The sequence below is a fragment of the Euleptes europaea genome, chromosome 6 (genome assembly GCF_029931775.1).
Source record: "Euleptes europaea isolate rEulEur1 chromosome 6, rEulEur1.hap1, whole genome shotgun sequence".
In the NCBI taxonomy this organism is placed as follows: Eukaryota; Metazoa; Chordata; class Lepidosauria; order Squamata; family Sphaerodactylidae; genus Euleptes; species Euleptes europaea.
This window is the reverse complement of record NC_079317.1, coordinates 5,360,666-5,373,458: the sequence shown is the minus strand read 5'-3', so window position 1 is coordinate 5,373,458 and position 12,793 is coordinate 5,360,666. Positions and strand designations below refer to the sequence as shown.

Here is a 12,793-nt window from a genome sequence, read left to right as displayed (position 1 = left end):
TACAGGGTTGTTATGAGGATAAAATAGAGGAGATGTGTCAGGGAATACTAAGGGAAACAACATAGGGAAGGGGAAAGGAGAGAGAAGGGAAAGGTGCAAGGAAATTGTGCCATAAAGCAAACTAGAAAGAAACATGCATAACACATACAACCTCAGAAATGCATTAATGCAAAATGTAATAATAATAAGGAATATATTCCGTCTCCACACCAAGCACGAGCAGAGCGCTTATGACTTTGGCCTGGAGCCCTGAAGGCAAGCAGACAAGTTTTATACCCTTTTACAATCAATAGAAGATACAGCAAATGTCAATCCAAAATGGAAGTGGTAACTGTACATTAGCCAGGCCCTTCAGAGGAAGGTGGTTTAGGGGACGCACATGTCATATAATTATGTCCAACCCCCTGGCCCTATCTCAAAGGACAGCTTTAAGCAGCTTTGCGTCCCCACTGGGAAGAAAGACAGGGTATTAATGAAGCCATTAAATTAAAAAAGAAAGCGTTCTGAAAGCAACTTGCTGGCAAAAATGAAAGGCTGGCAGACAAACTGCCTAAGTGAAAATTATGTCCTGCGTGAAAATTACCTTGTAATATCTGAAATAATCACTTTCTAAAAGGGTTTGCAGCCTCGGGAAAACCTTGTAGTTGTTGAAGGCGTCTAGAGTCTCCACGTCGCACGTACAGTCATCCAAATAACCAGTGACCTGGGGAATAAAGGCGCAATTAGAATTCAGAAGCGAGCAATTCAAATTAGGGAACATGGAGCAACAGCAATTAAGAAATTAGCGTTTCCGCGGTACTTCAGAAGAGCGGAAAGCACACAGCATCAGTCATCTCAGGAACCTTCCCAACAATTCTTAATCCGAGGAGGAGAAAATTACACATTGGACACTAAGGCATGTAATGAAGTCCCAAAATGCCATTTCAAACAAAAACAAAAAACTAAACGCATCCTCTGGAAACTCTGATCTTGACTGGCACACACACAACTCATCACTTGATGTTGCAGTTCTCAAGTGATGGACCTTTGTGTGCATACTCTGTGCCTCATGCTTTGGGTACCACAATTTAAGAAAGATATAGACAAGCTGGAACGGGTCCAGAGGAGGGCAACAAAGATGGTGAGTGGTCTGGAGACCTAATCCTAGGAGGAAAGGTTGAAGGAGCTGGGTATGTTGAGCCTGAAGAGGAGAAGACTGAGAGGGGATATGATAACCATCTTCAAGTACTTGAAGGGCTGTCGAATAGAGGAGGGTGCTGAGTTGTTTTCTGATGCCCCAGAAGGTCGGACCAGGACCAACGGGTTGAAATTAAATCAAAAGAGTTTCCATCTAGACATTAGGAAGAATTTTCTAACAGTCAGAGCGGTTCCTCAGTGGAACAGGCTTCCTTGGGAGGTGGTAAGCTTTACTCTGCTCTGGTTAGACCTCAACTAGAGTACTGTGTTCAGTTTTGGGCACCACAGTTTAAGAAGGATGTAGACAAGCTGGAACGTGTCCAGAGGAGAGCAACAAAGATGGTGAGTGGTCTGGAGACCAAGTCCTATGAGGAAAGGTTGAAGGAGCTGGGTATGTTGAGCCTGAAGAGGAGAAGGCTGAGAGGGGATGTGATAGCCATCTTCAAGTACTTGAAGGACTGCCATTATAGAGTTGTTTTCTGTTGCCCCAGAAGGTCGGACCAGAACCAACGGGTTGAAATTAAATCAAAAGAGTTTCCAACTAGACATTAGGAAGAATTCTCTAACGGTCAGAGCGGTTCCTCAGTGGAACAGGCTTCCCCGGGAGGCGGTGAGCTCTCCTTCCCTGGAGGTTTTTAAGAAGAGGTTAGATGGCCATCTGACAGCAATGCTGATTCTGAGACCTTAGGCAGATGATGAGAGGGAGGGCATCTTGGCCATCTTCTGAGCATGGAGTAGGTGGCCACTGGGGGTGTGGTGGGGGAGGTGGTTGTGAATTTCCTGCATTGTGCATTGTGTAAATGGCCCTGGTGGTCCCTTCCAACTCTATGATTCCATGATTCATGTGTAATGATATCCATACTCAGTTTTAAATTGTAAATTATGGATTTAAAACTATGGATTTAAAAATGGTATTGTATTGTTTGTGAGCCGCTCAGAGCCTTAGTCAGGAATGAGAGGCATAAAAAGCTAACAAATAAATAAATATGCATAAGATCAAAAGCGAGCATGACTCATTGGATGAGGATCTGAGAGACCCAGGTTCGAATCCCCACTTCTGCCACGGAGGCTTGCTGAGTGACCTCAGTCCTGTCACACTCTCTCCGCCTGACCCACCTCACAGTGTAGTTATTGGGGGGATAAAATGGAGGGAAAGGGGAACAACGCAAGCCAGGGGTATCAAACTCAATTGTTACAGGGGCCAGATACGAAATAAATGTCACTTGGTCAGGCCGGGCCATGCCTCACCAGCCCAGATTGAGTGTGGTGGGGGGTGGGTGGCTGCCTCGTGGGTTGGATAAGAGCTCTCAAGGGCCGGATCTGGCCCTTAGGCCTTGCATTTGATGTAAGCTGCTTTGGGCCCCGATTGGGGAGAAAGGCGGGGTATAAATGAAATAAATAAATAAAATGGCATGCCTCATGGCATGGAGAACCCGCATGGTGTAGTGGTTAAGAGCGGTGGTTTGGAGAGGTGGACTCTGATCTGGAGAACCGGGTTGGATCCCCCACTCCTCCACATGAAGCCAGCTGGGTGACCTTGGGCTAGTCACAGCTCTCTCGGCCCCACCCACCTCACAGGGTGTCTGTTGTGGGGAGGGGCAAGGAAGGTGACTGATTGTAAGCTGGTTTGATTCTTCCCTAGACGGTGGAGAAAGTCGGCATATAAAAACCAACTCTTCTTCTTCTTCTTCTTCTTCTTCAAGCCATTTGACCACGACTGTCTCCAGCCCTCTTTTGGCTGCTTCGGCACATTTACTTACATCCCACGTTTCGATTCCAAAAAGGACACCCAAAGGTGAGCCACAAAATACACGCCGTCCCTATCGAAACCAAACAAATAGCTAATCCAGTACCAAACAGAATGGCATCGGGTTGGAGCTGCAGACGGGTTGGCCGGAGCACGCATGGGGCAGGACCGAGCAGGTGGGCAAATCCCACCTTGGTGGAAGGTCCTCTCCAGGTGACACACGTTTCAGCGGAAGTGGTGTGACACTCATCCTTCAAATGACATTGACGTTTTCAGACATGTCACTACCCTCAGCATACAAGTCCGATATTGCCAACTGGTCTAGTTGCCAGTTTGGAGGTGACCCGCCAGTTTTTATTCCACGGTGGAGTCACCTACTGGCAAGGGCAGGTGCGAGGGCCGCTTAGGGTTGCCAACCTCCAGGTACTGGCTGGAGATCTCCCGCGATTACAACTGATCTCCAGCCAACAGAGATCAGTTCCCCTGGAGAAGTAGGCCGCTTGGGCAGTTGGACTCTATGGCACACCCGCCTCAGGCTACACCCACAAAATCTCCAGGTCTTTTCCATCCTGGAGTTGGCAACCCTTAGGCCGCTTTTGCCCCCCAAGTCCAGAAGCAGTCATCTATGTTGGGGTCCCCAACCTTTTTAAGCCTGTGGGGCACATTGGGAATTCTGACACAGCACGGAGAACGCAGCCACAAAATGGCTGCCACAGGAGGCGGAGCCAGCCACAAAATGGCTGCCGCAGCTTACCTTCAGCCACACAGTGAAGATCCTTGTGTCGGGGTGGTAAATGCTCACAATTTTTAAAAAATCAGCACAGCTAATCAAATCTACAGGGACTAATCAGAAAAACTTCTACCTGGCCCACTTTCTAAAAACACTTGGTGGGCACCAGGAAATGTGCGGGCGGGTGCCACGGCACCCACAGGTACCATGTTAGGGACCCCTAAACTAGGTCATTTTATTTGTCTCAGATGCTTGACTGAGCCTGTTTTCCTTATTGGTTAAGCAACACCCAGGGGGTAATCGGGGACCTAGATTTGTACAGGCTGGGGAGATGTGCAATATGGACTATTTCTATTAACAGAAGGGATTTGTACACCCACACACACCCTGCTATACCGATCATGGAGGACATGGTTTGCTCTATTTGCAGCAAGTGGAGGGGAAATCAGCAAATTTTGCGACCCCCTCCCCGCTTCTGTTCAGAGACCTCCTGGGTAGGATCCAGCCTAATGTACTTTTCCTATTTCCACTCCCTTCTTTTAAGAAAACTAGAAAATGCAGCCTGGCCCTGGCATGCCATTTAAAAGGCAAAGAGAAGAATCATTCACCAGCGTGGTGTAGTGGTTAAGAGCACCGGTTTGGAGCAGTGGACTCTGATCTTCGATTCCCCACTCCTCCACATGAGTGGCGGACGCTAATCCGGTGAACCGGGTTCGTTTCCCCGCCCCTCCACATGAAGCCAGCTGGGTCACCTTGAGCTAGTAGCAGCTCTCTTAGAGCTCTCTCAGCCCCACCTGCCTCACCGGCTGTCTGTTGTGGGGAGGGGAAGGTGATTGTAAGCCGGTTTGATTCTCCCTTAAGTGGTAGAGAAAGTCAACATATAAAAACCAACTCTTCTTCTTCTGATTGTTGTAGTCAAAAAGGGCAAGAGTCCAGTAGCACCTTAAAGACTAACAAAAATATTTTCTGGTAGGGTATGAGCTTTCGTGAGCCACAGCTCACTTCTTCAGATACAGCTAGAATGTGAATCCATCGGTCTTTAAGTAGAGGAACAGTATGTAAATGTGAATAGCAGGCTTGATGGGATTAGGTGTGATACGCAGAATCTTCTGATTGTTGTTAAACATCATCATAATTTATGACCCATTTTTCAAGTGAGTTCCATTGCTTCGCAAGAGTAGTGCACTCATTTGCTTTGGGAATTAGATTTAAGTGTATCCAACCTGTTAAAGTGTGTTTTTTCCCCTTGTTCTAAGAAAGTGTAATGCTTTCAAAATACCTGACCGCTTGGCCACAATGCCAAACTCTCCGATACCAAGACGGAGTTCAAAAAGCCCCAACTTCACAACCCTTTCATTTTCCACCAAGCAATAAAGGGCCGTGTGCCTGGCCAAAAGCACGTAGGCAAGAGGAAATTGCCCAACAGAGAAATGCAAATCCTGACAGAGAAATGCAAATCCCGACTTACCCGCTAGACTTCCTAGTCATTTGTGGCATTGGTGCTCCCACAGTGACTTGAGACAGCTTCACAAATTCAGAACAATTGACACTCCGGGGCTGAACAGGGACACAGGATTCTTATCTCAGTACAGATGCTAATTTTCCTCCCCGAAGCATTTTTCCCCTGTTCTAATCAAGCGGATTACATTTTGCACTGTGCCTCTGCATCCTTCTTTGCAACACCCCTCCTAACTTCTGACTGGGATCTAAGGGCTTGAGGATCTCCATTTCTACTTGACTGGAGTCCAGTAGCTAAGGTTGCCAACCTCCGGGTACTAACTGGAGTTCTGCTATTACAACTGATCTCCAGCCGACAGAGATCAGTTCAGCTGGAGAAAAGGGCTGCTTTGGCCATTGGACTCTATGGCATTGAAGTCCCTCCCCTCCCCAAACCCTGCCCTCTTCAGGCTCCGCCCCAAAAATCTCCAGGTATTTCCCAACCCAGAGCTGGCAACCCTAACAGTAGCACCTTAAAAGGTAAAGGTAGTCACCAGGTCGCTCTTCACTACTGGTGGGAGTTTTTTTGGGCGGAGCCTGAGGAGGGCGAGGTTTGGGGAGGGGAGAGACTTCAATGCCATAGAGACCAATGGCCAAAGCAGCCATTTTCTCCAGCTTAACTGATCTCTACTGGCTGGAGATTAGTTGTAATAGCAGGAGATCACCAGCTAGTACCTGGAGGTTGGCAACCCTACCTGTGCAAGCACCGGGTCATTACTGACCCAAGGGGTGACATCATATCCTGATGTTTACTATGCAGACTATGTTTACGGGGTGGTTTGCCACAACCTTTCCCAGTCATCTACACTTTACCCCCAGCAAGCTGGGAATTTCAGAAGAAAGAGTCCAGTCACACCTTAAAGACTAACAAAATTTCTGGCAGGGTATGAGCTTTCATTAGTCACAGCTCACTTCTTAAGAGTTTCAGAGTATAAGTTTTTTGGGAGTCAAAGCTCCCTTCGTCAGATACAAGTCAGAATGGAGATCTCTGAGTCCTTATATCTCAGTCAGAAGGTGGGAGGGTTGTCGCAAAGAAGGGGCTCAGGATGCAAAGGTACCTTGCACAGTGAAACCATTCGTACATGTATCTGACGAAAGCAGTTTTGACTTTCGAAAGCTTATACCCTGAAAATCTTGTTGTTCTCTAAGGTGCTGCTGGACTCGAACCTAGCTCTTCTACTGCAGACCAACACAGCTACACTCCTCAAACGAGCCTCTCCTAGAGTCTCCTGATGGAGCAGACTGGCAGAGCCAAGTTTGCCAACCCAGGGAAAGGTTTCTGCACGCAACACATATTCAATATTCTGGAAAGGGGACTACAGCCACTAGTTCAGGATCAAACAATTCAAGGAATAAATGCACAGGTCTGGGAACAGCTATTAGTCATGACTGCTGAATGGAACTTCCATGTTTAGAGGCAGTATACATTGGCGAGCCAGATGCTGAGCATAAAGGCAGAGAGGAGGATACCTGCATAATGCCCTACTTGTCAGCCTCCCAAGAAGCATCCAGATGACCATGCTTGGAAACAAAACACACAACTGCAAATAATTCTGGTCTCAACAAGGAAGGCGATTCTCATTCAGCAGAGCCAATTAGACAATGGTTGATCAGTTTACAATTTGCCCTGTCATTAACTATGCAAACACCCTGAAAGATAGAGATAGAATTCAATAATGAGACCTGAACGCAGTGGATAAGTTGCCGGATGTGAACAAGATGCAATTCAACAAGGACAAGTGCCGAGTTCTACATCTGGGTAATAAAAAACGAGAAGCAGGCATATTAGACAGGGGGTACACTTCTGGGTAACACTGTGTATGAACAAGATCTAGGGATAGCAGTGGACTGTAAACTGAATATGAGGGGTCAGTGTGATGCAGCGGCAAAAAAGTCTAATGCGATCTTGGAGTGCATCAACAGGGGCATAACATCCAAATCACAAGATGTCATAGTTCAGCTGTACACTGCATTGGTCAGGCCACACCTGGAGTATTGTGTGCAGTTCTGGAGGCCTCACTTCAAAAAGGATGTGGACAGACAGGATCGGGTGCAGAGGAGAGCGACGAGGATGATCAGAGACTCTGATTTGGAGAACCGGGCTTGATCCCCCACTCCTCCACATGAGTGGCGGGCACTAATCTGGTGAACTGGATCTGTTTCCCCACTCCTCCACATGAAGCCAGCTGGGTGACCTTGGGCTAGTCACAGCTCTCTTAGAGCTCTCTCAGCCCCACCTACCTCACAGGGTGTCTGTTGTGGGGAGGGTAAGGTGATTGTAAGCCGGTTTGATTCTTCCTTAAGTGGCAGAGAAAGTCGGCATATAAAAACCAATTATTATTATTCTTTCCTATGAGGAAAGGCTGAGGGAGATGGGAATGTTGAGTCTGGAGAAGAGGAGGTTGAGGGGGGACACGATTGCTCTCTTGAAGTACCAGAAGGGCTGTTACTTAGAGGGCAGGGAGCTGTTCCTGTTGGCAGCAGAGGACAGGACTCGCAGTAATGGGTTTAAATTGCGGGCGGAAAAATACCAGCTGAATATCAGGGGGAAATTTTTTACAGTAAGAGTTGTTCGACAATCGAATCAGCTACCTAGGGAGGTGGTGAGCTCCCCCTCACTGGCAGCCCAAGCAGAGGCTGGATGAACACTTGTCGAGGATGCTCTGTAGGCTGATCCTGCATTGAACAGGGGGGTGTACTAGATGGCCTGTATGGCCCCTTCCAACTCTATGATTCCACCTTTTAATCATACTTTTTGTTTATTGTTTCCCCAAGACGCGTCAACCCATTTTATTCACAACATCCCCGTGAAGTAGGACAGGCTGGCCAAGTATGTACAACAGCCCCAAAGCTCACCTAGTAAGCTTTATAAAGTGGGGATTTGAACCCAGTTCTTCTCAAGAAAGCCACACAGATGCTTTTTTGCAACACTGAAGCAACAGCCCATTCGACTACAATTCAATCAGTACAGATTTAATCCCCATCACAGGAACACACCGGAAGCAAAATCGCCGCATAAAGGAACAAGGATGCCCTCGACAGACTGCAACACACACCCTCCCTAGAAATTAAACAGCTAAAGGCTGATTTGGTTCATCTGCATGCAGCCTAATGTTCTGTCCAGTATTAATAGGTACACCACCCATTTTCTCAATGCATGCAAGAAATACAGAAGAGTTCAGTAGATGCCACAAAAACAAACAAACCAGAAAATGACCCACATACAGAGTTGGACTGCTGAAGAGGCAAGCCAGTTTTTTGCCTCACCATTGGCTTGCCTCTTTGGCAGTGGCAACAGCATTAAACTAGCAAGCACAGCATAGATCTGGATGAGCATATTTTTGCCAGGCACATCGAGGGGAGTCCAGGCATGGGCCCAGCGATGGGGCATCATGCACCTGCTTTCGAGATCGGCTTCCCAGTGTGGTTTTTTAAGAATCTCTGAAAAAGGGGAGAAAGAAGGATCTGCAATAATTTAAGCAAGGTGACGAGTATGTCTCTCGCACTGGTTTAGGGCAATAGGATGTGGTGTTTTCTCAACATGAAGCCAACACATCCTGTTGTTTCACCCAGTTATGATCGCCACATCTTGGGGTGGGGAATTATGGGAGGCAGTGATGTGTGGTGGTTAGAGCATCAAATTAGGACCTGGGAGACTCAGGTTCAAACGTCCAATTTCACACCGCTCACTGGGTGACCTGGGGCCAGTTACTCTCTCTCAACCAAGCCTACCTTACAAGGCTGTTGTGAGAATAAAATGGGAGAACCATGGAAAATCCAAGAAACACAGACAGGTGCCTTGGGAGCCCAAGATCAAATCCCCTGCTCAACCAGAGACCAAACAGGCAGTTTTAGGCACAACCGTACAATCCGCCAGGAAGTCCTCTTGTGAAAGCCCAACTGAAATGAACCACAGCGCAACTGTGTTTTTTCATAGCTCTGTTTTGAAAAGGGATTTCTGGAACTCAAACTGAGGCCTGATTTGAAGAAGAAGAGTTGGTTTTTATAGGCCGACTTTCTCTCCCTTTTAACTCAAACCGGCTTACAATCACCTTCCCTTCCCCACAACACATTGTGAGGTAAGTGGGGCTGAGAGAGTTCAGAGAGAACTGTGACTAGCCCAAGGTCATCCGGCAGGCTTCTTGTGCAGGAGTGGGGAAACCAACCCGGTTCACCTGATTAGCCTCCGCTGCTCATGTGGAGGAGTGGGGAATCAAACCCAGCTCTCCAGATTAGAGTCCACCGCTCCAAACCACTGCTCTTAACCACTACACCACACTGGGAAGGCGGAAGAGGGCTGAGATGTGAAATTCAGTCAGGGCTCAGAACAATAACAGTGAGACAGAGAATGCCTCTGAGCATGTCCAGAGCACACCACTTGCTTACCCATATCTAGGAATTGAGGGTCAGGTGCGAGGCTGAACCCCCCACCTCTCTTCTTGCCCCCTTTCCTTCCATCACCCCCCTCCAAGGACACTCAGGTTGTAGGTGTGTTGACCGGACATCATCGTAACGTGCGTTCAATCCCACAACAAGATTTACCATTGAGCAAGCATGTATAGGATCGGGCTGCAAGGTCATAACCCTAAACAGGCTCGCTAGGAAGTAAGTCCCACAGGGCTCGTTTGGATGGGCTCTGGAGGACCCATGCTTAAGACTGTGTTGTGATTTTATCAAAAGAACCTGAGCACTGTTGTCCAAGCCAAGGACGGGCCATGAATTCGTGCCTCGAACCTGAGGCCGGCAACGGATGAAAAATACAAGGGTGACTTGCAGGGCAATCCTAAAGAGAGTTACGCCAATCCAAGACCATTCATTTCAATGGGCTTAGACTGGAGTAACTCTGCACAGGATTGCACTGTTAATCCGCTCACGTTAATTAATCGATGAAATAAAATCCTTATTTATTTACTTCATTTATGCTCAACCTTTCTCCCCATTTCGGACCCAAAACAGCTTATGCCCTTGTCCTCTCCTACTATTTTTGTCCTCACAACAACCCTGTGAGGTAAGTTAGGCTGAGAGGGTGTGACTGGCCCCAAGTCACCCAGCAAGCTGCCACGGCAGAGCAGGGATTCGAACCTGGGCCTCGCAGAGCCTAGTCCGACAAGCTAACAGCTACACCACACTGGCTCAATCAATCAAGCCATTCACATTAATAACAATTGCTTAATAATGGTGTAAGGTTTTCCCGGTCTTATTTGTTCAAAGGTTTCGCACCCGACACGCCCTCATGACGATGACAAGCAAGCCACAGTAAAACCAAACAAAAACACAAAAAGGATCTACGTAAAATGTAAATATCACCTGATCGTACAAACAGAGTATAAAGAAGCTGCAGCCAAGCCGAAAGAGTAGTAAGAGCCTCCAGGTGCAAGAGCAGCGCATGGGGGAGCTATTCGTTTGGACTATTCTATGCTGCCTCTCCAGCAAACCCGGCTCAAGGCAGCCAAGAAGGCGATAGCTCCCTTGCCTTGCTTGGGGGCATTTGGGTGATGACTGGAAAACAGGAAGCAGGACTACGGACCCCCTTGGCCTGATCCTGACCTGGGCTGTTCTTGCTGGTCCTGGGCAACACAGCAGCGGCCCCCGTTCGTGCATCCAAGCAGTTTGCAAGCAGACGCTGAACAAAATTGCCGCAGAGGGGAGAGTTGAGCCAGGGACTGCAACCCCCGAGTCGCTTACTCGAGAGTAAATCCCCACACCTAGAATCATAGAGCTGGAAGGGACCACCAGGGTCATCTAGTCCAACCCCCTGCACAATGCAGGAAACTCACAACTACCTCCCCAGTGACCCCCCCACTCCATGCCCAGAAGATGGCCAAGATGCCCTCCCTCTCATCATCTGCCTAAGGTCACAGAATCAGCCTTGCTGACAGATGGCCATCTAGCCTCTGCTTCAAAACCTCCAGGGAAGGAGAGCTCACCACCTCCCGAGGAAGCCTGTTCCACCGAGGAACCGCTCTGACTGCTAGGAAATTCTTCCTAATGTCTAGATGGAAACTCTTTTGATTTATTTTCAACCTGTTGGTTCTGGTCTGACCTTCTGGGGCATCAGAAAACAACTCGGCCCCCTCCTCCAAATGACAGCCCTTCAAGTACTTGAAGATGGTTATCATACCCCCTCTCAGCCTTCTCCTCTCCAGGCTAAACATACCTACATACTTCCTGCCGCACAGTCAGCATATGCTATGTCCCCTAAATCTTAACTACGTTCAGATTTCAGCATGCTGCTCCATTGAACACATGAAGCTGCCTTATGCTGAACCAGACCCTGGGTCCATCAAAGTCAGTATTGTCTGCTCAGACCGGCAGAGGCTCTCCAGGGTCTCAGGCAGGGGTCTTTCACATCCCCTACTTGCCTAGGCCCTTTAACTGGAGATGCTGGGGATTGAACCTGGGACCTTCTGCATGCCAAGCAGATGCTCTACCACTGAGCCACGGCCCCTCTCCATGGCTCTCCAGGGTCTCAAGCAGGGGTCTTTCCCATCCCCTACTTGCCTGGTCCCTTTAACGGGAGATGCCGGGGATTGAACCTGGGACCTTCTGCATGCCAAGCAGATGCTCTACCACTGAGCCACTGCCCCCCCCCCCCGAATGCAGTGTGTCAAATGAGGGGCTACCGAACCCACCCTGCCCCTTCAAACGAGCGCTTCCCACACGATCCGTGTTGCGCGGCAGCTTGTGTGAATATCTGAACGCGTGTCCGCCCCACCGAGACTGAAAAAGCCAGGGTCCCCGTTGACGGCGGCCCGTGTGCAGCGACCCGGAAGTGAGCCACGCGTCCTGAACGTGTGAACGCGCCGCCCCGCCGGTCCCCGAGCTCCCTTCTGCCAAACGGGGACTCCCCCCACCCACCCCCCACCCGTCCCGTCTCGGGAGCGGGTCTCGGGCCTCCCCACTCGGGCCTCCCCTCCCTGGCGCGCCCGGGGCTCGACCCGCGTGTGCCGCCTTCCCCACGACCCTGCCCGCAGGCAGGAGGCGGAGCGGGGGGCTCACCTGGCAGAAGCAGCGGCGCTCGGCGGACCCGGCGGCGGCGCAGCAGGACAGGAGCGGCAGGAGGAGCAGGAGCCGGAGCCGGGGGGGCGGCGGGGGGGGCATGGCGCGGCCGGCCCGGGCTGCAGGCTGCAGGGTCCCTTCTCCCGGCCCGCGAAGCGCCTCCTGCCCGCCCGCCTCGCAGGGCGGCCGCCGCGTAATCGCCCGCGGGGCGGAGGTGCGGCGCAGCCCGCAGGCAGGGAGGAAGAGGCGGGGAGGCCCTCGCTCGCTCGCCCCGGCCACGCTGGGGTTGCAACAGGGGCAGGGGAGGGGGCCTCTGGGCACGGGCAGAGCGCCCCCTGCCAGCCCAGACAGGCACGGGGCAGGCTGAGCCCAGAGGAGGGGTGCAAACAGGTGCAGAGGGGCCTCTGGGCATGGGCAGAGTGCCCCCTGCCAGCCCAGACAGGCACGGGGCAGGCTGAGCCCAGAGGAGGGGTGCAAACAGGTGCACAGGGGCCTCTGGGCACGTGCAGGGTGCCCCCTGCCAGCCCAGACAGGCACGGGGCAGGCTGAGCCCAGAGGAGGGGTGCAAACAGGTGCACAGGGGCCTCTGGGCACGTGCAGGGTGCCCCCTGCCAGCCCAGACAGGCACGGGGCAGGCTGAGCCC

At 50.4% G+C, this 12,793-nt stretch overlaps 2 protein-coding genes across 2 annotated transcripts in view; one reads left to right on the top strand and one right to left on the bottom strand.

Annotated features, from left to right (window-relative positions):
* Positions 1-12,793, top strand: part of PSMC6 (proteasome 26S subunit, ATPase 6) — a 126,286-nt gene that overhangs the window by 87,073 nt on the left and 26,420 nt on the right. The gene's annotated exons all lie outside the window — the stretch shown is intronic.
* Positions 1-12,793, bottom strand: part of ERO1A (endoplasmic reticulum oxidoreductase 1 alpha) — a 45,283-nt gene that overhangs the window by 26,933 nt on the left and 5,557 nt on the right. Inside the window, exons 2-3 of the mRNA XM_056851130.1 lie at positions 12,150-12,785; positions 584-703 (exon numbers count right to left, since the gene is read on the bottom strand). Coding sequence (XP_056707108.1) covers positions 584-703; positions 12,150-12,785 — 756 coding nt within the window. The remainder of the gene's footprint in view (positions 1-583; positions 704-12,149; positions 12,786-12,793) is intronic.